Source organism: Mastigoproctus giganteus, chromosome 13 (assembly GCF_048544385.1).
Source record: "Mastigoproctus giganteus isolate SK-2022 chromosome 13, ASM4854438v1, whole genome shotgun sequence".
NCBI lineage: Eukaryota > Metazoa > Arthropoda > Arachnida > Uropygi > Thelyphonidae > Mastigoproctus > Mastigoproctus giganteus.
Window position 1 is genome coordinate 120,943,075 of NC_143587.1, and position 23,297 is coordinate 120,966,371.

General features: G+C 36.4%; 1 protein-coding gene across 1 annotated transcript in view; it reads right to left on the reverse strand.

Annotated features, from left to right (window-relative positions):
* LOC150076409 (retinol dehydrogenase 7-like) overlaps positions 1 to 23,297 on the reverse strand; it is a 146,616-nt gene that overhangs the window by 29,290 nt on the left and 94,029 nt on the right. The window contains exons 2-3 of the mRNA XM_090387060.1: positions 17,720 to 17,932; positions 9,956 to 10,138 (exon numbers count right to left, since the gene is read on the reverse strand). Coding sequence (XP_090243186.1) covers positions 9,956 to 10,138; positions 17,720 to 17,932 — 396 coding nt within the window. The remainder of the gene's footprint in view (positions 1 to 9,955; positions 10,139 to 17,719; positions 17,933 to 23,297) is intronic.

Consider the following 23,297-nt stretch of genomic DNA (forward strand, 5'->3'; position numbering starts at 1 on the left):
GAAAATCTATGGGACCACCTCGATCAACACATCAGACAGATGGATCCTCCACCAAGGAACCTACAGGAACCCTGAGGTGCACTGCAGTCTGCATGGTTACAGATACCCGTAGCAACCTTCCATGGACTTATTGAGTCCCTCCCATGGTAGCTGGCTGCGGTGCATGCTATGAAAGGTACATATTCTGGATACTAAGTAGGTGGTCATAATAATGTGACTGGACCCACATATATACCATATCTCAATTTAAAGTTTTTCAGCCAACCTGTGCTTGCCTTAAAATCTTCATTGCCTCTTAATTTTCGATTAAAATCCAATGCTTTTTCACACAACATTGGGTGAGACACTGGTTTACCTAAAATTCACTTCTGAAGAAACCACAAATAAAGTGCACTTGCTAAAGTAGCATTTTCAGGTTTCGACATCATCCTTTTCCTGCTAGATCCTCCTTCATTATCCATAATCGACACAAATTTTGTTATAGCACTGGAATTTTTCTTGATGTCGTAAAGTTTTGAAGTCCCCCACATTAAACTCTTTTGAGAGATTTCCTAAAATTTAACCTTTTCTAATTCTATTAATTTCTGTTTTATGTTGCAACGTTAAAATTGCGCATTTTCTTTTCATTCACATTACCGTAAAAAACTGAGAAAAATAATAAATTGCACAGTTTCAGGCCGATATTATTCTTATCGAATCTGGAGCTAAACTAATCTGAAACTCACTCATGGTTTCCAAGAAAACCGAGTAGTCTCCGTGATATTATTCTACAGCACATTTCTGAAGATCACAGAATTCTAAAGGTCACAACCATAAAACAATAAAAACAGTTTGCAGTTTTCGGTTTATTGGGCTTTTTGTTTTTGCAATCTGTTATAAACAGGTAGTAAACTCGATCTTTTACTTATTAAAATTAAAATTCAATTTGCAAACGTGATCACTGTAACCCATGCTTACTGCACTACCGTTAATAAAAAAAAAAAAAAAAAAGAAGAAAGATCAATCTTTCAAATTTATTCTGGTTAAATGACTTCTGGATAACCAACTTTCTACTGTATATAAAAAAATAAGTAAAATGTGAGTAAAATAAGTAATAAATAATAAGTAAAATAAGTAATAAATAATAAGTAAAATAAGTAATAAATAATAAGTAAAAATAATTTCATAATAAAGTTTTTGTAGAATTTTCCAATTTTTTTATTAAGTTCTCATCCTGACCGCAGAGTAGTAGATAAGTGCAAGCAACAGATGGAAACAATGGAATGACAATATTTTCAAAAAAGTTACCACAAAAGAGGAAATGCAAAAAATCTTGAGGTACCAAATATGCATCAAAAGTATGTCAGACAATCTTAATTCATCAGCAGGTGCTGGTGAATTTTATATCAGATTTTCTGGATGGAAAAGACAAGAAATAGTTTAAAATTGGGAAATTTCAAATTTTTAATCTTAATTTAGGGCAGTATATCATATAGGAAGATCAGAAAAAAAGTCAAAATAACAGTCTTGTTATCTAAAAAAAGGTAATTCTCAATCAACTTGTACAGCAAAAAATTGGGCTTGTGAGCAGCTGAAAAAAGAAGGAAACCAAAACTCCATGTTAAGTTTCCATAACAGTAGGTGCTTTTTGATGTATGTACATAGTACAGTAAAGAATTTTTTTCATGACTAAACTTTTCTAAAGTGTCATACTGGAGAAGTACCAAAATCCACACTGTTGTAATTGTAATAATGCTTGAATATTGAAGTTTTTCTGTTTCTGGTGTACAGAATACACCACGGTAACGGCTAATAGGACAAGATGATGTGGGCTTTAGAAAGTATGGGAGTCATGATAATAACATAATAGTCGGGGCACATTTATTATTATTATTAGCTGTATGGTGCAAGGAAGTGCGAGGCTTATGCTGCACCTGCCAAAAAAAAAAATTCTGAATTACTCTGAGAGAGAGAGAGAGAGAGAGAGAGAGAGAGAGAACAAGAGTCAGAAGTAAAAGGGAATCAACAAGAAAGAGAAGAATGATGATATCCAGCTCAAGATACTGGGTGTGCCAAGCCCATACTCACCAGATGTGAGCCCCTGGGGTAATTATTTATTGAGATTTGGCCAGGCTAAGATAATCAGTATTTAAAAAAATAAAAAATGGGCACACTGACAAAACAGCAATGTGATATGCAAGACTGTGTAGTTACATGTGAAGTTCAAAGATGTGAGCTCGCTTAAAATTTTAAAAATTACACTGTCTTTCACAGTCATTTTTTTTGTTGCTGTTATGTTGTTTGTAACACATAACAGCACATTTTTAATGTTGCTGTTATGTGTTACAAACTCATGTGTGTTGGGAACAGATATTGAATCATTACATATAATTTTATTATGACTTTTTACTATCTAAGAAATGAAATGCACAGAAAACCAACAGCAGGCATGTGGTGGCCTTACTTCACCAATCATTTGGGGAAAAAAAAAAAAAGGCAAGAAATAGTTTAAAAATGGAAAATTTAAAAAGTTATTCTTAATTCTGATATTATATTTTATAAAAAGATCATTAAAAACAAGTCTTGTTATCCAAAAAATTATATTTCAGTAACAATTATATAGTCAAATCTGGTCTATCAAACAGGGGAAAAAAGAGAAAACAAACTCTATGGGAGAAAAAGTTATTATAGAAACTGGTGGTTTTTTGTACATGGTGCCATGATGAATTTTTTATAGCTCAACTTTTCTAATTAAAAAATAATGCTGGAGATTGAAAGTGAATATGATACTGAAGGAGTTACTAAAATTTGCACCGATGTAATTTTTTGAGGGGAAGAGAGTTAAAGTTAAAAGTTTAACTGTTTTTGGTGTGTTGAATACACCAAAAACAGTAAAACCAGCATGCCAAGTAAAGGGATAAATACTTTTAACCTGAAATGTTATCCATATAATACATTTTAGGCTTTCAAGTTGGACAACAGCTAGTAATATTAACACATGTGTAACATAAAATTTTTATCTGAATTCCAAATAAAATGGCAGTTAGATAAAATTAGACTATTTGGCATTCCAATTCTTCTTTTTTGGGGCAGTGGAACACCGAGTTAAACAGGTCATCTGGTCAACCCTAACTGAAGTCCATCGGTTGTACACAGATTTGGTTTGGTTTTTTTTTTTTAGGAGCATTAGCAACTAAGGCCATATTGCTCCGGGGATATGCGGTGGTCATTCCCTGACCTTTCCGCATCGTCCGTATTTGGTGGTCATGGGCTCGAACCCCGGTCTAATCAAGAAGCATGTACTACACACTGCTGCTCCTGTCAACCGCTACGGAGGTGCCGTTGTACACAGAACAGTGAATTGTGATGCCCAAGGCTTTATACTGCACCAGCCAAAAAAATTTTTTTTTGAATTACCCTGAGAGAGAGAGAGAGAGAGAGAGAGAGAGAGAGAGAGAGAGAGAGAGAGAGAGAAGTAGAAGGAAATCGCCAAGAATGAGAAGAATGATGATATCCAGCTCAGGATCCTGGGTGTGCCAAGCCCATACTCACCAGATGTAAGCCCCTGGAGATATTGTTGAGGTATAAGCATAATCTCAACAAAACCTTAATATCTGTTATAGCTGGTGGTTGCCATATAGATATCAGGATTTTTCTTTTCTCAAACTATAAGCTATGTTTCTCTGTATACAGTGGGATTCAAAATTAACAAGTCAATAAATGTTGTGGTCATGCTGAACAGTTGTTTTAATGATCCCCTATTCAAGAAATTATAAAATAACAAAACTATTTGGCCTAGTTTATATTTGTAAAAAGGAATGTGACTAACATATCTTTTTATGTGTTTTTTCATCATGCAAAGTTTTATAGGTCTGTATTCTATCATAAAGGTCTCCCCCACCTTTCATTAAAGGCACACAAAACATTTATTTACATGCATGTAAATAAATTGTGTTTTATTATCTTCTTGTCATGGATTTTAGCTCATAGTGTTCACATTGAAAAATTGTGTGTGTATGTATATTGCACACCAGAAAGTAATGCATTACCCTGCAGAAAGTTTCCAGACAAAACGATTTCGGTAGTTTCTTGGTCCTCCTTTGGCTGCTAGGACACACTTGACCCTGCTGGGTAGACTTACCACCAAACAATAGTCTGCAGCAGGGGTACAGTCCTCCATTCCTTCCACAGAAACAGTGACTGATTGAGCTATTGATATAGGATATATCAATTGATATATCAATAGCTCAAGCAAATACATGGGCTGTGTTAGAGTAACTAAGAGAAGGAACAGGTGCATGTATATTTGCATGTGCACCAATGCTAGAAGTACGGTTAATAAATTTGATGATTTTGAAGTGCTGGTCAAGACATCAAAAGTGGATATTGTTGGGATATCAGAGATGTGGCGTGACACAGATATAAGTAGTGCAGAATTGGAATTTGGGGAGTACAATGTGTAGAGAAAGAATAGACAGGGCAGGAAGGGACAAGGGGTTATGCTGGTAGTTAAGAAACACATTAAATCTAAGGAAGTGCATACAATTGACATTGGTGGAAAAGGCAATGTTGAGTCAGTGTGGTGTGACATTAGCATTAGCATTTAGCATTAGCATTAGTAGAGGCATTTGATGCAAGAAAGCAAGCTTATGCAGCATCAGCCAAAAAAAAAAAAAAAAATAATAATAATAAATAAATAAAAAATAACCACTTCCACTTCACCCCTCTGTTCGTTCGAAATACCTGTCCAGCTGAGCCTTAAACTTATTTAGGCTATCAACTTCCACGACAAGGGATGGAAGTCTGTTCCACCAACCAACCACCCGCTGGCTAAAGGCAAATTTCCTCACGTCTATCCTACATCTGTCTTTCCTCAGCATTGAGCATGCTCAACCCATTCAAGGCTTTATACACCTCTATCAGATCACCTCGCTGGTGCCTAGTCCCCAGACATTGTAATTTGCAAAACTTAGCCTTTCTTCGTAAGAGCACCCCTTTGTTCCATTCACTAATCTTGTTGCCCTTCTCTGTACTTGTTCCAGCATCTCTACATCCTTCTTGAAATGAGGCCTCCAGACCTGTATACAGTACTCTAGGTGTGGCCTGACCATTGCCTTATACAAGGGAATAATCATCTCCTTATCCCTGCTAGAAAAATTCCTATATATCATCGACAATACACCATGAGCCACTCTTGCAGCCCATCTGCACTGCTCAGAAAACTTCATATCTGCCTGCACAACCACCCCCAGGTCCCTTTCATTCTCTAAAACTGTCAGTGTAGTACCACAGCGTTGATACGTTGCTCTGGGGTTACTGTTTCCCATATGCAGTCATCCCTCGATTTGCGCGGTCAGGTATACTACCAAAATTTTATATTGCGCAGAGGGTTTCGCTACCTGCGCGTTATTTTATTAATTTTTTTACGAAGCTTCAAAAATAGGAATGAAGAGCAGATTTTGAAAATTTATTTTGGGGTTTTTTTTGCATGATTGAAGATTTCATTGAAGGAGAAACACATTTCACCATAATAACGCAAAATACCACGTTTCCAGCTGTCGGTACTATTGAAAATGCAACAAGATTCAGTTTATTACCCGTTTATAATCAGATTGCACTAACAGAAAAGTGCAAATTGTTTTTATTGTTTTATGGTCGTGACCTCCAGAAATAGCTTTGGAAAAATATCACAACGGCATTCAAAACTAATTCTTATAAGGATATAATCAAACAGAGCAATAAACGGTGGTGTGTTTGTCCGGTTATTTTGTAAACAACTTCCTCATTCGGGAATCCTCTTCATCAATTATCCTACGTTAGCTGTTCAGACAGAATATTTTTCCGGTTCGCGCAACTTAAAAGTGTTTTAATCGGTAAGCATTGCTTTTGCTGATTTAATAACTGGACAGTACTTATACAGGGTGATTCACTACCAGTGCGACAAACCTGCAGGGAGTGTAGGGGGCGCAAAGACGAATCGGAACCACACAGCACTGCAGGGTCCGAAATGCCGTTTCTGTTGAAGAAACCAAGTAGTAAAAGTCCTCCGGAGTGGATTATCCGCAGGCTCCAATGATTGGAGTGTGAAAGGGAAAATGAGAGTGTGAAAGGGAAAGCAGTGTGAAAGGGAAAATGAGAGTAAGTGTGTGTTATAGGCCTAATGAATCTGATGAGTACAATGAACAATTGTGCAGAGAAATAGTGGGCCAGTAAATCAGAATGTCTTGAACTGGGAAATTTTAACTTTCAAGATATTAAGTGGAACTTGTGGGTTGGTCACACGCACACTAGCAAGTCTTTTGTGGATTTATTGTTGTTGTTATTTGGTTTTTAGGAGCATTAGCAACTAAGGCCAAATTGCTCCGGAATATGCGGTGGTCATTCCCTGACCTTTCTGCATCCTCCGTATTTGGTGGTCACGGGCTCGAACCCCAGCCTAATCAAGAAGCGTGTGCTAAGCACTGCTGCTCCTACCCACCTGGCTACGGAGGCGCCAAGGTGTGTGGATTTATTGGATGACTCTTTTCTACAGTGACATGTTCGAGAGGCAACCAGAGGGAGTAATGCTCTTGATCTGATTATCAGCAGTGACTATATATGCATTACGAATTTGCAGATAAAGAAACCACTGGGTGACAGTGGTCACAGTGTACTAATGTGGGATTTACTTAAAAATGTAACTACCATCAAGGGTTAAAGGGAAGGGCTTCTGTAAAGGTGACTACAGTGGTCTCAGACAGTTTAAATTCTATACAATGGATCAACTGATGATATTACCAACAGTGAATTCTAAAAAAGCCTTCAGGGACTTAATCTTGGAGGCTACTAGGCTTTTAATACCAACTCAGAAATACTGTTCAAGATTTAGGTCTAAATGGATGTCAGATGAAGTAATGAAGCTCGTGGCAGAGAAGAAAAATCCATGGTATGCATATAAATTATCAGGCGACACAGAAGCCTATGGCAAATATAAGCTTGTCTGTAATCAAGTCACAAAGGAGGTTAGGCAGGCAAAGGCAGATTACGAGAAATCTTTGGCAAAGGATCCAAAGAAAAACAGAAAAGAGTTCTTTATTTATGTAAATGCTAGAAGGAAAGATATGAATCAGATTGATCCACTTAACATGGTTTGACTATTGATTATCATATTCAGGTAGCTGATTATTTTGCATCTCCATTCACACACGAAGAGTTATTCAAGGAGAAGAATGCCAAAAGCTTATCAAATTCTAACAGGGAGCTAAGTAATTTTGTAATAACTGAGAGTGAAGTGGAGGAGAAATTGTTGAAGTTAAATATAAGGAAGGCACCTGGGGTGGATAGGATCTATCCAGTTATATTAAAGGTGGCAGCAAAGGAAGTAAGTCAACCCTTAGCCATAATTATAAGAGCTTCGTTAGACTCAGGGGAGGTCCCAATGGAGTGGAGGTATGCAAATGTATCACCAATTCACAAAGGGGTTGAAAAGGTGACACAAGTAACTATAGACCTGTTAGTTTAACTTGTGTTCCAGGGAAAATAATGGAGTCACTGGTTAAAGAAGAATTGCAGGATCATTTAGACAAGACTGCAGTAGTAGTTAAGACACAGCATTGGTTTGTTAAAGGGAGGTCTTGTATGTCCAGTTTGATTGGATACTATGATGTGGCCACAAAGGAACTGGATGCAAAAAATTATTTCATATCATATACAGTACTTGGATTTCAGGAAAGCTTTTGATACTGTTGCACATGGAAGACTGCTGTACAAATTGGAGCAGTATGGCATTAAGGAGAAGTTGCTACAATGGATAAAGAGATGGTTGAGTGGGAGATGACAGAGTGTGGTAATCAATGGACACTGCTCTTCGTGGACTAATGTTATTAGTGGAGTTCTTCAGGGTTTGGTGCTGGTCCCATTGTTGTTTTGTGTATTCATTAATGATACTGATGATGGTATATCAGGCTTGATGTTCAAGTTTGCAGATGATACAAAGGTTGGCAGGGTTGTTAATTACAATAAAGACAGTATGCTACTGCAACAGGATCTAGAAAATTTTTGGGCAGATGGGCAACTGAAGTTTAACATTGACAAATGTCAAGTACTGTATATGGTTAGCAGTAACTGCAGAGTAATGTATTAATTGTGTGGTACTATTGCAGACGGTCTGCAAGAGTAGCTCATTGTGTCTTGTCAATGTTATTCAGGAATTTTTCTGGCAGAGATAAGGAGGTGATTATCCCCTTGTATAAGGCAATGGGTACTGTATACGGTACCTTGAGTACTGTATACAGGTCTGGAGGCTTCATTTTTGGAAGGAAGTAGAGCTGCTGGAACGAGTACAGAGATGGACAATGAGATTGGTGAGTGGAACAATGGGTTGCTGTTACCAAGAAAGGCTTAAGTTCTGCAAATTGGAGCTTCTGGAGACTAGGCACCTGTGAGGTGATGTGATTGAGGTGTACAAGGCCTTGAATGGTTTGAGGAAAATCAATGCCAATTAATCAGATTAATCGTCTGAGGGGATATAAATTCAAATTGAGGAAAGACAGTTGTAGAATAGATGTGTTGAAATTGGCCTTTAGCAAGCGCGGGTGGTTAATTGTTGGAACAAACTTCCATCTGTCGTAGAAGTTGACAGCTTAAATAAATTCAAGGCAGAATTAGACAAATATTTGGAGCGAATGGATGGGTGAAATGGGAAGGTTTTTTTTTTTTTTTTTTTGACTGATGCTGTATAAGCTTGCTTTCTTGCATCATATGCCTCTATTAATAGTAATGCATTTCCTGAGGTAAGTTGGCAGTGTGCTTTTGTAATATTTTCCTTTAGATGTATGAAATTAAGAAACACAAATTGAATAGTACACTCTAAGCAACATCAGTTAGATCCAGAGTGATGGTCGTTGGGGGAGAGGAGTAGACTGCCAAGCTTTTGGGAGTACACAAGAAATGACACCTTCAAGGATGAAAACCTAATACAGTAATCGAGTTTGGTATCTCTCTCTCTCTCTCTCTCTCTCTCTCTCTCTCTCTCTCTCTCTCTCTCTCTCTCTCTCTCTCGAACAGTGGTTTCCAAAGCACCCTAAAAAATTCCTGAAGGACAGGAATAATGTGGTTCATTAAAAAAGTAACAGTAAGAAGAACTTTCAATAAACATAGTTCTGTACATTTATCATGTTGGGATGTTCCAAGACCATATCACATCCAATTGCACCAGAAAGGTCAAGAACTTCAACCAGGTGGTTTTGTTGATCATCTGGTTGCAGCTCTTGCACCATGTTGATTTCAAAAAACCAAAATAATGTTTCTCTTTAAGTTTCGAGATGTGTCAGAGAAGTTTACACCTTGACTGTTCGCAAGGATAATAATTTAACACCACATTATTTAAATCCATGTGATGCCATAAATATTTTATGTTATCACATGGATTCAAACACATGGCATTGTTGAACTCTTTACCTATGCACTAACTACTTGGTTATGGTTAGCTTTTGTATGTTGTGAATAGTTACTCATGATATTTTTTCTTTACTACAAAGCATCTAAAACTGTAGGATAGATGTAGCTGTTTTTTGGCACTTCAGTCATAGTAAGCACAGTGCCACTGACAATCTTTTCCAAGTGCTATTGACAATAGCCCACTCATTGAAACTTTTTGTGGCTTGCAAGGTGTAAGTGGGCCTCTCCTTGTTTCTTTCTTTAAGTTGATTAGCACAGCATGCAGCTGCAGCATTGTTACTGTATTCATGAAACAGTCTGACAAGCAATGTGTTATTTTATATTGGCCGTGATAACTGGCTGGTGCACAGATCTGCATATTTTTGCAATAATGTGCAACCCATATTCTATTGGTGACTTTTCTTTAATGAATTTATTTCTGTGGTTTCCAAAGTGAGATACCTTAATTACTCTTAATTATCCCTGCCTTTAGTCACTCTGCATAACAAAAAATAAAATCAATACAATATTAAAAAAAGTTGCCAAGTAAAATACATACCGCAGTAACTTGTAACATTAACCACTCTTCCTCTAGAATGTCGCAGTAGAGGAAGAAATACCTGAATCATTCGTAAAACACCAAAAGTGTTGACCTCAAAAACACAGCGAACAACTTCAGCAGAACACCATTCTGTTTCACCAGCTTGAGCAATACCAGCATTGTTGACCAAAGCCCAGAAGTCTGGAAATGATCATATGTTTATATTAGTTCCTGTGGTTATAGCTAAGCTCAAAATTATGTCTACTAAAATAAAAAAAAAAAAAAACAGAATTCCCTCCAAGTTACACAATTAATGCTTTCCTGGAAATCTTCATGTAGGACAAATGTAGGAAAAAAGAGCTTCCTAGACAGGCCAAAGTGTCTATAATATACCCCCCCCCCCCACCTTTATGATCAAAATAATTTTATGCTACACGATTAGTAAAGTTCAACGATTCCTCAGAACACTGACTGCTTTAGCACTCCCTTTCTTTTAGAAAACCCTGGGCCAGAATGTCCATAGCCCCCTCCTTTGTGATCAAAATAATGTGTATTTTTTTATGCTATGTGATGATTAAAGCTTAATGGTTCCTCAGAACATTGCTATAGCCCCATCTTCTTTTAGAAAATCCTGGACATTTTGGAAATTTGGAAACACCCCTGCACATTTTGGAAATAATTTTCCATAGAAAAATAACAGAACAAGTTTTGATTATATTTTGGATGACAACTATCGAACTTTTGTTTTCACAAATAAGTAAAACCTCACTTTAATAGACTATATGGGGTAAGGCCTATTGACTAATGCCATTTTTCTCTTAAACTTGAAAGAAATGCATTTGGCAGCCAAAGTTGCTAGAATGTTATGAAAATCTAGTGCAATATGAAATAAAATAACATTGACAAATGTTTAATACTGTATTTTACTGAATTCCAACATGTTCCACCCAATGCCTCCTGTGGTCTTCCATCAAAAGGATATCAGAAGGATTTTGACAAATCTTAATGCTAAGAAAGCTCCAGATCCTGATGGTATTTCTCCACTTATTCTCAAAACCTGTGCTCCTGAACTTACTCCTGTTCATTGCCACCTTTTTTCATTTTCTTATTCCAAAGGTGTTTTTCCTTCTGCTTGGAAATTTGCTCATATCCAGCCAATTCCTAAAAAGGGTGACAAATCCCTCCTGTCCAGTTATCGTCCCATTGCAATTACTTCTACTCTTTCTAAAGTAATGGAGAAATCAATTAACTGCCAACTCTTAAACTACCTAGAAACCTCCCGTCTGATCAACTATTGCCAGTATGGATTCCGTCAGTGTCGATCCACTGGTGATATTCTGGCTTCTGTTACCCATTTATGGACAAATTCAATGGAAAAGTTTGGTGAAACACAAGCAGTGAAACACACCTCAAAGGCTTTCGATCATGTTTGGCATAAAGGTCTTCTAAACAAGCTTCCATGTTATGGTTTGCCAACTATTTTTTGTTATTGGTTATCCAGTTTCTCTCTGATTGCTCACTGAGGGTGATGGTAGATGGCTCTCTGTCTTCTAACATCACCACTAATGCTGGTGTCCCCCAAGTTTCAGTTCTTTCTCCCACTCTTTTCCTCTTGTATATTAATGACCTTCCATTAAATGGAAATCCTATCCATAGTTTTTCCAATGATAGCACATTGTTCCATTTTCCATTTTGAGAAACCTTGCCCTGCTCAATCAGCTTCAACTTCTCGAATATCCTCTACCAATTCCTTAAATGCTGATCTCCAGGTAATTCTTCAGTGGGGCAAAGACAACTTAGTTGATTTCAATCCTTCTAAAACTCCATCTTATCTTATATCTCGCAAAATATAGGTGGTAGGTGACTCTCATCAACCGGTGCAATACCACCACTTTGCTTATTGGAGGCTTGAAGTGGTGAAACCCATGTTTAGTCTCTAGAGCAAAGTTTCTGGCATTCCCCCCATACTTCTCTTTCAACCCATGCACGGTACTAAGTACTATAGGTTTTGACACCTTTCGTGTTTGGGGTTTCCATTAAAAAAAAAAAAAAGGATTCTTCTGCTCCTGTGCTAATCTTTAGTGACACTCCAATTTTTAGGCAAAATGATATATCTCTTTTGGGGATTATCCTGACTTCTAATCTCTCTTGGCACAAGCACATTACAAATATTGCTTCCTCTGCATCTAAAAAACTTGGTTTTCTCCTTCACTCTCAGCGTTACTTTTCTCCCAAACAGCTGTTCACTCTGTACAAATCGCAAATCCACCCTACCATGGAATACTGTTCCCACATCTGGGTCAGTGTCCCCAAAACCTCTCTCAGGCTTCTAGATTCATTCAGAAGAGGGCAGTTAGGTTAATTAATGAATCCTCTCTAACAGAGTCTCTCCACTCGCTGTCTAATAGTCGTACTGTTTCTGCTGTATGCCTTTTCTACAGATACTTCCATGGGCACTGTTCTTCTGAATTGGCTTCTATAATTCCCGCTCTCTCTTTCAAAATAGTTCAAACACATGCCACCACCACCAGCCAACATCCATTTACTGTCCAACTTCAAGCTCACAGAACCAACTTTTCATCTTCCTCCTTTATTCATTCAACTGCCGTTTTCTGGAACAACCTTCCTTCATATGTATTTCCTGAAAATTATAATCTACAGAAGTTCAAGTCTAATGTCAACAAATATCTTCTTTCACCTTCTCAACCTCCAACCCAAGCACAGTACTAAGTACTATAGGTTCTAATACCTCTCATATTTGGGGGTTTTCATTAAAAAAAAAATTACCGATTGAATGGAATAGAAAAGCTGGTGTCGCACATAGTAAAGACTATGGTTAATGCTTATTCAGCCCGAAGAGCCCTCAAGCAGTGGCAAAACTAAATTCTGCTCTCCCCTGCCAGATCCACACTTGATCTTCAACAAACATACCAAACTAGTCATTGGGCCTCAAGCTCCCCCACATGGTGGCAGACATAGCAGTATAATAGTTTTTCCACTGCCCTCAAGTACCTTTTCTAGAGGTTCAGATGGCCTATAACAAAAAATTGACCCCTGGAAATGGCAGATGTGTGACCTTGAGTATAGAGTAGGGTTGCCATGTTTTCCAATTTTAAAACTGGGACAGCACAGAATGCTAGGAAATCTGCTGAAAGAGTCAAGGAAGTTACATCATGTGTGACACAATATACCTTATATCAAGTAAAACTAATGTATAAATTAATACAATGGTTACAATCACCATCCTCCTGAAATATATACAAAAGGTCTAATAAAAACAGGAGGAACCTGTATTAGCTCTTTTCGCAAGATGGTTGAGTTTGTTGGTCTTGGGTAAGGTCTGCATGGTTTTATTTCTTGGGAACTCAGTTTTTTCCATCCAGCAAACACCTGGAACAAGAAATTGACCCTGGAATAGTTCAAACACATGCCACCACCACCAGCCAACATCCATTTACTGTCCAACATCCATTTACTGCCTGGACATGGCAGATAAATGTTACCTTGAGTATAGAGTAGTGTTGCCATGTATATTGTGTTTGCAAGCACATATAAAAAAAAGTAAACTGCAGCCATTATCAACCCACTGCAGGATGGAAGCCTCCTCAACAATTCATGCCGAGGGAAATGGACCATAATCTGCCATGCTGGTCCAGTGCGGGTTGGCAGATCAACCATATTTAGCAGTCAGGGGCTTGAACTCCGGTCTACTCAAAGAGCGTGTGCTACTGCACTTCCGCTCCTGACCACTCGCCTATGGAATACCCAATAGCCTTATTTGCTTTTTCATTTAAACACACACATGACTGCTTTATTAATTAAGAAAAGTGATATGAAATAAATTAATAAAAAAAACATACCCATTGAAAACTATTATAAAGAATTATATTCTCATTTTATGCTAAGTAGTCAAAAATGTAATAGCACATTCAACATGGTGAATTATTTATCACTGTTTAACACCTTTGCTTCTGGCTCTTCTAGAATGACCTTTTTGACCAGAGATTGAAAACTATGGGATTGAGTCAATCTGGATTGGGGAGTGCAGAGACATATTTGAGCTGTCTTCTCACTATGGCTGAATTAATCAGCCATTAGTGAAGGTTATTGACAAAAATAGCTATTTTTTTTAACATCGAATTGGAAGAAAATGATTCTGATGTCAGGTGATTTTTCCTCTAAATGGATTAAAAACCATAAGACACACCTGTGTATGTGTGTCATAGGGATAATTGTTATTATTATTAACCATATGGTATAAGGAGGCCTGAGGCTTATGCTGTACCATGCTAGAGAGAGAGAGAGAGAGAGAGAGAGAGAGAGAGAGAGAGAGAGAGAGAGAGAGATAAAAGGGAATCACCAAGAAAGAGAAGAATGATGATATCCAGCTAATTCACTTGGAAGGAAAAAAAGTTAGTTTTAAATGAATTGAGGCAATCCAAACATTAAACAGGAACTTAATCAGATGAGTTAATGTTCTAGTAAGAATGATTTAATCATAGGCACACTCCGACATTCATTTCATTTCATTTTATTGCACTCTAAAAGCATTCCATGATCTGAAGCTCATCAACACATATAAATCTACATTGAAATCTTTAAAATTTTTAAACATGTATACGTTCTTTTTTTTAAAGCTTTATTTACAAAATATATATATACAATTCTAATTCCACATTACACACTTAAAACAAAATTCTGTGTTACAAACTTCATAACTTTATACATACATACATACATTTTTTATACTTCATAAAAATATAATTCACTATATATATATATGTGTGTGTGTATATATATCTGAAATCTTGTTTAGATAAAACCAATTTCAATATGAAACTCTAAACTTATCTTTGTAAACAAATAACAAAAATATTTATTACAAAAACCAAGAATGCCATATAATTTTCATAACACTGAAAGAGCTTCTTTAGACTATCTGAAGAGAGAGAGAGGCCCAACTTGATTCTCTAATCCCTTCAAGGAATATCATACAAATCACACTCTATTATGACATGCACTGACGTTTACAGCATATCACATCGACAGTTACTACTCTCATCCAAGCCTAGCTACTGCAACTTAGCTTTTAATCCATGATCGGTGATAACCACTGTCTGGTATAACCCTAAAGCAGGCCATTTATTAACTTCCTCCATCATCTTCTCTTCAGGTATCATTAAATATGTCAATCTGCCTTTTTCAGATGATCCCCAACAGGCCTGCCATAAATTTTCTGCCTCCTTAAAACTTACCCTCTCTTTCCTGATATCACCTTTATCGTATGTCTCCTCCAACAGTATCATGATCTAACACCATAGACTGATTCCTGTTTGTCAATCAAATACTTCTGCATTATCACCAATCTGTGGGCTCTTGCTTTGCAATAACCTTAAAAACCTTGGAGACCACCCTACTAGCTCTAGTGACACTCAAAACAGCAGTCTGCTGAGCAGAAATTAAATTTCTTCTCACAACTGAATGATTTATGGCCAAGTCCCATGCTCCACATGCATATGTTATCGTGGGAAGAAACACACTCTAGTAGAGAAGATCTAATGTTTCTCTTTTTGAACCCCATTCTGCCCTTACAATATTCTTAACTTTTTGATATGTTGTCTTCATTTTATTTCTAATGATCATACAAATTACACCAAGATATTTGATCTCAGACCAAGATATTTGCCCCTTAACCTTATGGTGGAATGTCTATTAGTGCTGTAGACACCCTTAACCATCATAGTATTTGTTTATGTCATTGAAATATCCAATTTATGTATTTTAGCCCAATCTAATAATTGCCGTAATGCTATTTCAGCTTTATTTTCCAAAGCAAATCTTTAGTTTCCATAAATTACTAGCATCCCATCATATGTATAAGCGACTACACCATTGCCATTCCAATCTTTTGGCTAATAATTCATCCAATACAAAGTTCCACATATGGGGGCCTAATACAGACCCTGGTGGAGGTCTCCTATTTACCTCTTTACTAATTCTTGTATACTTAATTCTTACCTCAATTTTCTTATTGGCAAAGTAGCTGGGCATCAGCCTATATAAATTCCCTGGACACACAAATTTTCATAACCTTCTCAGTATACTTTTCCACCACAAATAATCAAAGGCACCTTTGAAGTCAACAGATATCCCTTTTACATAATTAAATGTTGTTTTTCTCACTTCACTCATTATATATCATAAACCACATCCTCAGCCAACTGCTCCTTCTTAAAACTATACTGTCAGTGAATCTAATCGTTTTTCTTGATATCTGTTATTCAAATGTTTTATCATCAACCTCTCCAACAATTCACCCACCACAGACAATAGTGCCACCAGCCTATAGGACTTAGGATCTTAAACTGGATTATCCTTATTCTTCAATAATACCTTAATCAAAGAACACTTCCAGCAATCTGGATAGCTTCCTTCACTCATACATTTGTTATATAAACTCCACAACAACTGAGACCAATTACTTTCAAATTCTTTAAGAACTTCCACTAAAACACCATTCTTTCCTGGTGCTTTCTTATTTTTCATTTCCTTCATTGCATCCTGCATTTCAATTATTATAAAATCCTCCTCTACCAAGTTATTACTTTATTATCTATTTTCTTCTCTAGCCGAGTGCTCAGGTGCGTGGGTGCATAAGTACACATGCCTTGAGTGATCGGGGTTCAAGCCCGTGACTGCTAAATACGGTGGTGTTTCATGTATTCTGTTAATCTTGGGAACTCCTCTGACCATTTGGTCGTCTCGCAGTATAAACAGAAAATTTATTTATTTATCTCTAGTTGCTCCCCATTTTCTTCATTTTCATCATCAAAAAACATTTGAAGAATACCCAAGACTGTGTCTTCCCAGCTAAGCATCCCTTTTGAATCACCCTGCACAGAGTTGAACTTTCTCAATCTTTAGTCTCTCCATTATTATTTTATACGCCAACACTAGTGACAGCAGTGGGTAGAGCTCCAGGGCTGCCGATTTTTCTGATTGAATCACATCCATCTTTAAACATTCTAAACCACCTTGAGCTGTGCTATATGGAAGCATTGATTCACCGTAGGCCTCTTTTAACATTTCATGTGCTTCAGCTGATGTTTTCTTGAGACAGAAACAAAATTTGAGGGCAGTATACCTAGCATGTCACATCCATTGTTAAGTAGGTGAAACTGAACAGGCATAAACCTGACCAACTGCTAAGGTCACACTGTGTTCATCAGTCAACTGCGTAGTTGCTGTGTGATGTAGCTCAGCTAGAAATAGCAAGCAGTATGGTTGTTCATGAAAATTTATGGTCATTCTTTATTGCACAGTTCTCACATATCAATTGATATTATTTTTTCCCTCTGCTTTCCAAACACTGCAGATTCAATTCAGTACTGATTGACTTCTTCAGCTTGTTATGTTAAAATCATGGGATCTCCATTACAAGACATTTGCTGTGAAAGTGATCATAATTTGGAGAAATGCCACAGATCATGCTTTCCATCAGGTTTTATTACTTATTCTTTGAAAACTAGTAATAAAAACCAGTTGTTAAAACTTTAGAGCTGGCTATTTATTCAAGTAAACTCATTCTATAAAGACTTCAACAAAAGTTCCCAGACGGGCTTCTTTAAGCAGTTGCTGCTATGTTTCTGTGTGTAGGGCAGCCATTCACTAATGACTTAATTATTAGTTTGGCTACTGTCTGTTTGAGCATATGTGGGCTGAAATATAGGTTTGTTTGGGGTCAAATAGGTTTTAAAAGTTATCTGCATGGAAAGAACTTACCTCTTCCATTGAGTTCCTGTTTAACAGTTTTGAAGACACTCTGAATATCATGCTCCTTTGTTACATCCAGCTTAAGAATTGACAGATTTTCAGAGCATGCAGATCTTAGTGCATTTGCACCACTGCCAGTGCTCTCCAAACAGCATGCAAAAACTTGGAATCCTAACCGGTCTAATCGCTTTGCAAGTTCATGGCCAAACCCAGAATCACAACCTGAAAGAGAAGGAAAAAAATATGTAAGTGCTTAAATTAAAAAAAAACAAATAATTGAAAGAAAAACATGATTTAATGACATTGTTTTTTGTAAATAATTTTTTTTTTTGTTTTATTTAAACGAAAAAAAATTTTCATTTGCGATAAAAAATTCCATAGATTTTCATATTTTTTTATTTTAATTAATTATCTATTTGATTAATTTATTTAATTGTACATAATGGCACAAGCAGGCAGGAAAGGAACCACCCTATTAGCCACCATTCCACATCACAGAACATATCATGAAATCCTGAAGGACTCCACTTAGATCCTTGAGGGAACCCAGAATGTAACATATGCGAATTTTTCACTAGCCACCTATTGTGGCTTATCCTGAACCTTGCTATTCACATTATCAGTGATACACCAAACTTAATAGAAGTAGATTAATTCATTGTGTCAAAGGCTTTAGAAAAGATATATAAATTAAATCAGTTCAAGGTGAATATATGATTTATCATGTATGATTTTTTTCAAATATTTCTGCATAACCACGTAATTTAGAGATTGGGCCGTTACGAATATTAGTCACTCTTTCTTCAATTCAGTGTAAATTCGCTTTTTTTTTTTTTTTTAAGTGTCAGGTGATTTCTCAGATTACAGGGCTTGTTATGGAGTAAAAAAGGGGTTGAACAGCTCATTCTGGTATTTCTTAACAAATAAAAGAATGATGCCGTGCCCATCGCGATGGATTTAAATGTAGCCATTACCTAAAGCAGGGAATGTGGGTACGGTAAATGGGAGACTTAAAAGAAAAAAAAAACGGAAGAAAGCCCTGTAGACAATTAACAAGTCATCATGCGCAAAGCTTATTTTAACAGTTCAAAAATTGTACAAAATAAAAACATGACACATAAAATTAACTATTAATAGGTTTTGTGAATGAAGATAACAGTTATATGCAAAACCCTTCCCCAGTCAATTGTTTTCTGCAAATAAAAATATTCATTGTTTCTGATTTACAAATTGTTCAAACAAACATTCTTCTTGTTTCTGAAACATTCTAAGATAACATTTATAAATAATTTCTCTGGCTTATGATTGCCTTAAACATATAGACACTATTCTGATGTTATATCAGGTAACCAAAGGTACGGTGTTGGAACAATATACAAATTCTAGACCCCCGTATACAGAATTTGTAGTTTCTTTAATGCAAATGTATGCCATGAAAACACACCATTACACCTCCTCCAGCAGCCTGTATACCGTTCGTACAACAGAATGGTTTCGGTACCTCGTGTGGTTTTCGCTCTATATGCTAAAAATCATGGCAAGTGGGCCGGAAAGGGCTATTTGCTGCAGGCCTACACCTCTGTCGAAACTCACGGAACTGTGTGACACACTCATGTCTGCATGGTACTCCATTCCTGCACAACGTTTTCAGCATCTTGTTCAGTCCATGCCTAGACGAATTCAGGCTGTTTTGAAGGCTAAAGGAGGCTCAACATGCTACTAGGTAGATGTACCTAATAAAGTGGCAGCACAGTGTATAAATTAATAAATAATCTTAAAAGAAAGGGAAGGACCAGTCTGACTGACATGTACAAAAAGGAATATAATTGTACAGTTGATTTTCTTCTCTCACATTAGAAAAAAAAATGATATAAAAAATGAAATAAATTTCAAAGCTCAGATAGGAAATATATTTAGAGATTTAAGTTGTTTCTTGAAATGTGCAGAGGATGGTTCCCTCTGATGATATATAAAACTCTATACAATGGCTAGAAATGAAAGTAGTACTATGTTTAAGCAGTGTGCACCTTGTTGTGTTGTTTAGCCGCTTCCGGCCACACTAGCAAGCAGCGCTCACCAGGAAGACTGTTTCCCAGTACCTGTCCATGCCACTAGGAGGCGAGCCCAACTATACACATACTAATATGAAAAAGTCATATTTTTGTGTGTATTGGCTAAAATCATCAGCTCATACTTATTCTCATTAACGATTTCTATTCTTCTTCAGCCACTGACTTACTAATTGCAGAGCTTCATTTAAAATTATACAGTTTCTGGTATTACTTATTCCTTTGTAAATTTTTATGTCTTCGGCAAAAATGTTTTGCCGTAAAATGCTACACAAGTCGTTGACATAGACTGAAAATAGCAAATGGCTCAAGAATAAATCCTGTGGTAATAAATTCTCAAAAGGGTATGAAATTTTACCTTTAAAAGTTACCGATATTTCTTTCCCTTCCAAGTAGTTTTCAATCTAGTTTAAATCGTGGCCTCGGAGTATGTTAGCAATCTAGTTTTTTCATTAATCTCTGATGAGCTACTTTGTCAATGTCTTTGCTTGAATCAAGGAAGATAGTGTCAATTTATTCTCTTTGTCTAACGCCTGGAATATATCTGATACAAAAGAAATCATATCTGTACGGGTGGATCATCCCTTGATAAATCCGTGAGTGAAATCCGATAGATTAAGTGCAATAAATTTAAACAGCTGCTTCATTACAATGGATTCTATTATCTTTAAAAGTTTATTTAATTGACAAATTTGTCTGTAACATTGGGCAAAGATAAGTCTCATTTTTTTTTTTTTTCTTATATAAATAAGGGAGACAAATACCTTTTTAATTGAGTGGTATAGATTCCACTCAAATAATTTTATTAAATGTAGTAATGGCTTTACCAATTTTCTACATTTTTTCCATAATATAGTAGGTAACCGGAGAGGCTCACATCTGGTGAGTATGGGCTTGGCACACCCAGGGTCCTGAGCTGGATATCATCATTCTTCTCTTTCTTGGTGATTCCTTTCTACTTCTCTCTCTCTCTCTCTCTCTCTCTCTCAGGGTAATTCAGAATTTTTATTATTATTATTTTTTTTTGGCTGGTGCAGCATAGGCCTCAGACTTCCTTGCACCAAATGGCTAATAATAATAATAATAATATACCATCAGGACATTGAGCAAGGTCCTTTTTCATACTATGGACAGTATTTAACAATTCGGCTTGATTTATCTCAAATATGCCAAGCATATTGTTGTAATTTAAGGAAAATACTTCATTTACTTAATGTAAATTGTCGCCAGTATTTGCTTTGTATATTTCTTGAAAAATTGCTTGCAAAGCAATTTTTCTTGAAAAGGTTCAGACATAACCCCGGGGACTCACATCTGGTGAGTATAGGCTTGGCAAACCCAGGGTCCTGAGCTGGATATCATCATTCTTCTCTTTCTTGATGATTCCTTTCTATTTCTCTCTCTCTCAGGGTAACTCGGGAATTTTTTTTTTTTTGGCTGGTGCAGCATAAGCCTCAGGCTTTCTTGTACCATGTGGCTAATAATAATACTAATAATAATAACAGTAATATATGAGAGATCTTCTGGTATACCCAGAATGTTCATTTTGATTTTTTTTTTCTTATAATAACTGGAAAAAAAAAAAAAAAAATATATATATATATATATATACATATATATATATATATATAGATCTTTAGCCATAAAGACTATTCTTTCAAGGAAGTCCAAATATTTGTTGTACTTACGTTTTAATATAGTCTTCACTTGTCTTGTTAAAGAAGAATATTTATTATAAATTTATTTATTCCGGGGGAAGATGAAGTTACTGTAGAGTTGTTAAAATTGGGAGGAAGAGACGTGACACAGAAACTGGCAAGATGCAAGATTTTTTACAAAATGCATTAGAAAAGGTGTGATGCCTAAGCAGTGGAATAATGCAATCATAGTTTTGCTACATAAGAAAGGAGATAAATCAGAAATTGGAAATTATAGACCAATTAGCTTGTTATCCCACATCTACAAGTTGTTCACAAGGATCATTACTAACAGATTAGAAAGAATACTTGATGAGAATCAACTGAAAGAGCAAGCTGGCTTTAGGACAGGATTCTCAACTATGGATCACCTTCACATAATACCACAGCTAATGGAGAAAGCAAATAAATATAAAACACCATTATGCCTGGCATTTGTGGATTATGAAAAGTCATTTGACTCCATACAGCATAAGGCAATGTTTCGGGCACTGGAAAGACAAGGCATAGATACTCCATTTATTATGATTTTGAAGAAAATATATGAGAATGCTACCTCCTACGTAGAAAGCTAAGCTATATCTACGATCTAGTTAAAATTATATATTATTTTTCTTTTATCCATTACGCTATAAAGAAGTGACCAATTTTAAATCAATTGCCTTTTTTCAAAATATTTCGGTAGTATCATGGAGAACTCGCATTCGCCAGATGGTGTAATTTTTAGATATGAATTGGATTTATTGGATAACTGTTTTCTTCAGCAGAATGTTCGAGAGGCAATCAGAGGGAGCAATACTCTTGAACTGATTATCAGTTGTGATTATTCATGCATGAAGAATCTCCAGATAAAGCAATCACTAAGTGCCAGTGATCAAAGTGCACTGATGTGGGATTTACTTAAAGATGTAACTACCATAAAGGGCAAAAGGAAGGGTTTCTGTTTTTGTAAAGGTGACTACTGTGGTCTCAGAGATTTTTGAAATTCTGTACAGTGGGACCAACCGATGACATTACAATATCATCAGTTATAAATTCTAAATGGGAAGCGTTCAAGGAATTAATCTTGGAAGCTACTAGGTTTTCCATACTAACTAAGAAATACCATTCAAGGTTTAAGCCTAAATATATGTCAGATGAATTAATGGGACTTGTGGCAGAGGACAAAAATGCAAGGGATGCATATAAATTGTCAGGAGACACAGAAGCCTATGGTAGATATAAACTAGTATGTAATCAAGTCACAAAGGAGGTTAGGCAAGCGAAGGCAGATTACGAGAAATCTTTGGCAAAGGATGCTAAGAAAAACAGCAAGGATTTCTTTACTTGATATCGATGTTTCGACTGTTGATGATCCTGCTCAGATAGCAAACAAAATGAGTGAGTATTTTGCATCTACATTCACATATGAGGAATTCTGTAGGGAAGTGAAGGCCAGAAGCTTATCAAACTCTAACAGGGACCTAAATGATTTTGTAATAACTGAGAGCAAAGTGCAGAAGAAATTGTTGAAGTTAAACATAAGAAAGGCACCTGGGATGGATACGATTTATTCAGTTATGTTAAGGGAGGCAGCAAAGGAAGTAATCAAACTTAGTCATAATTATGAGAGTATCCTTGGATTCATGGAAGGTCCCCACGATTTGGAGATGGTGCGAATGTATTATCCCCAGTTCACAAAAGGGTGACGCCAGTAATTACAGATCTCTTAGTTTAACTTCTGTTTCAGGGAAAATAATAGAGTCACTGGAAGAAGTAATGCAGGATCATCTAGACCAGCGGTCCCCAAACTACTGAGATTTACGGACCCCTTCAAAAATC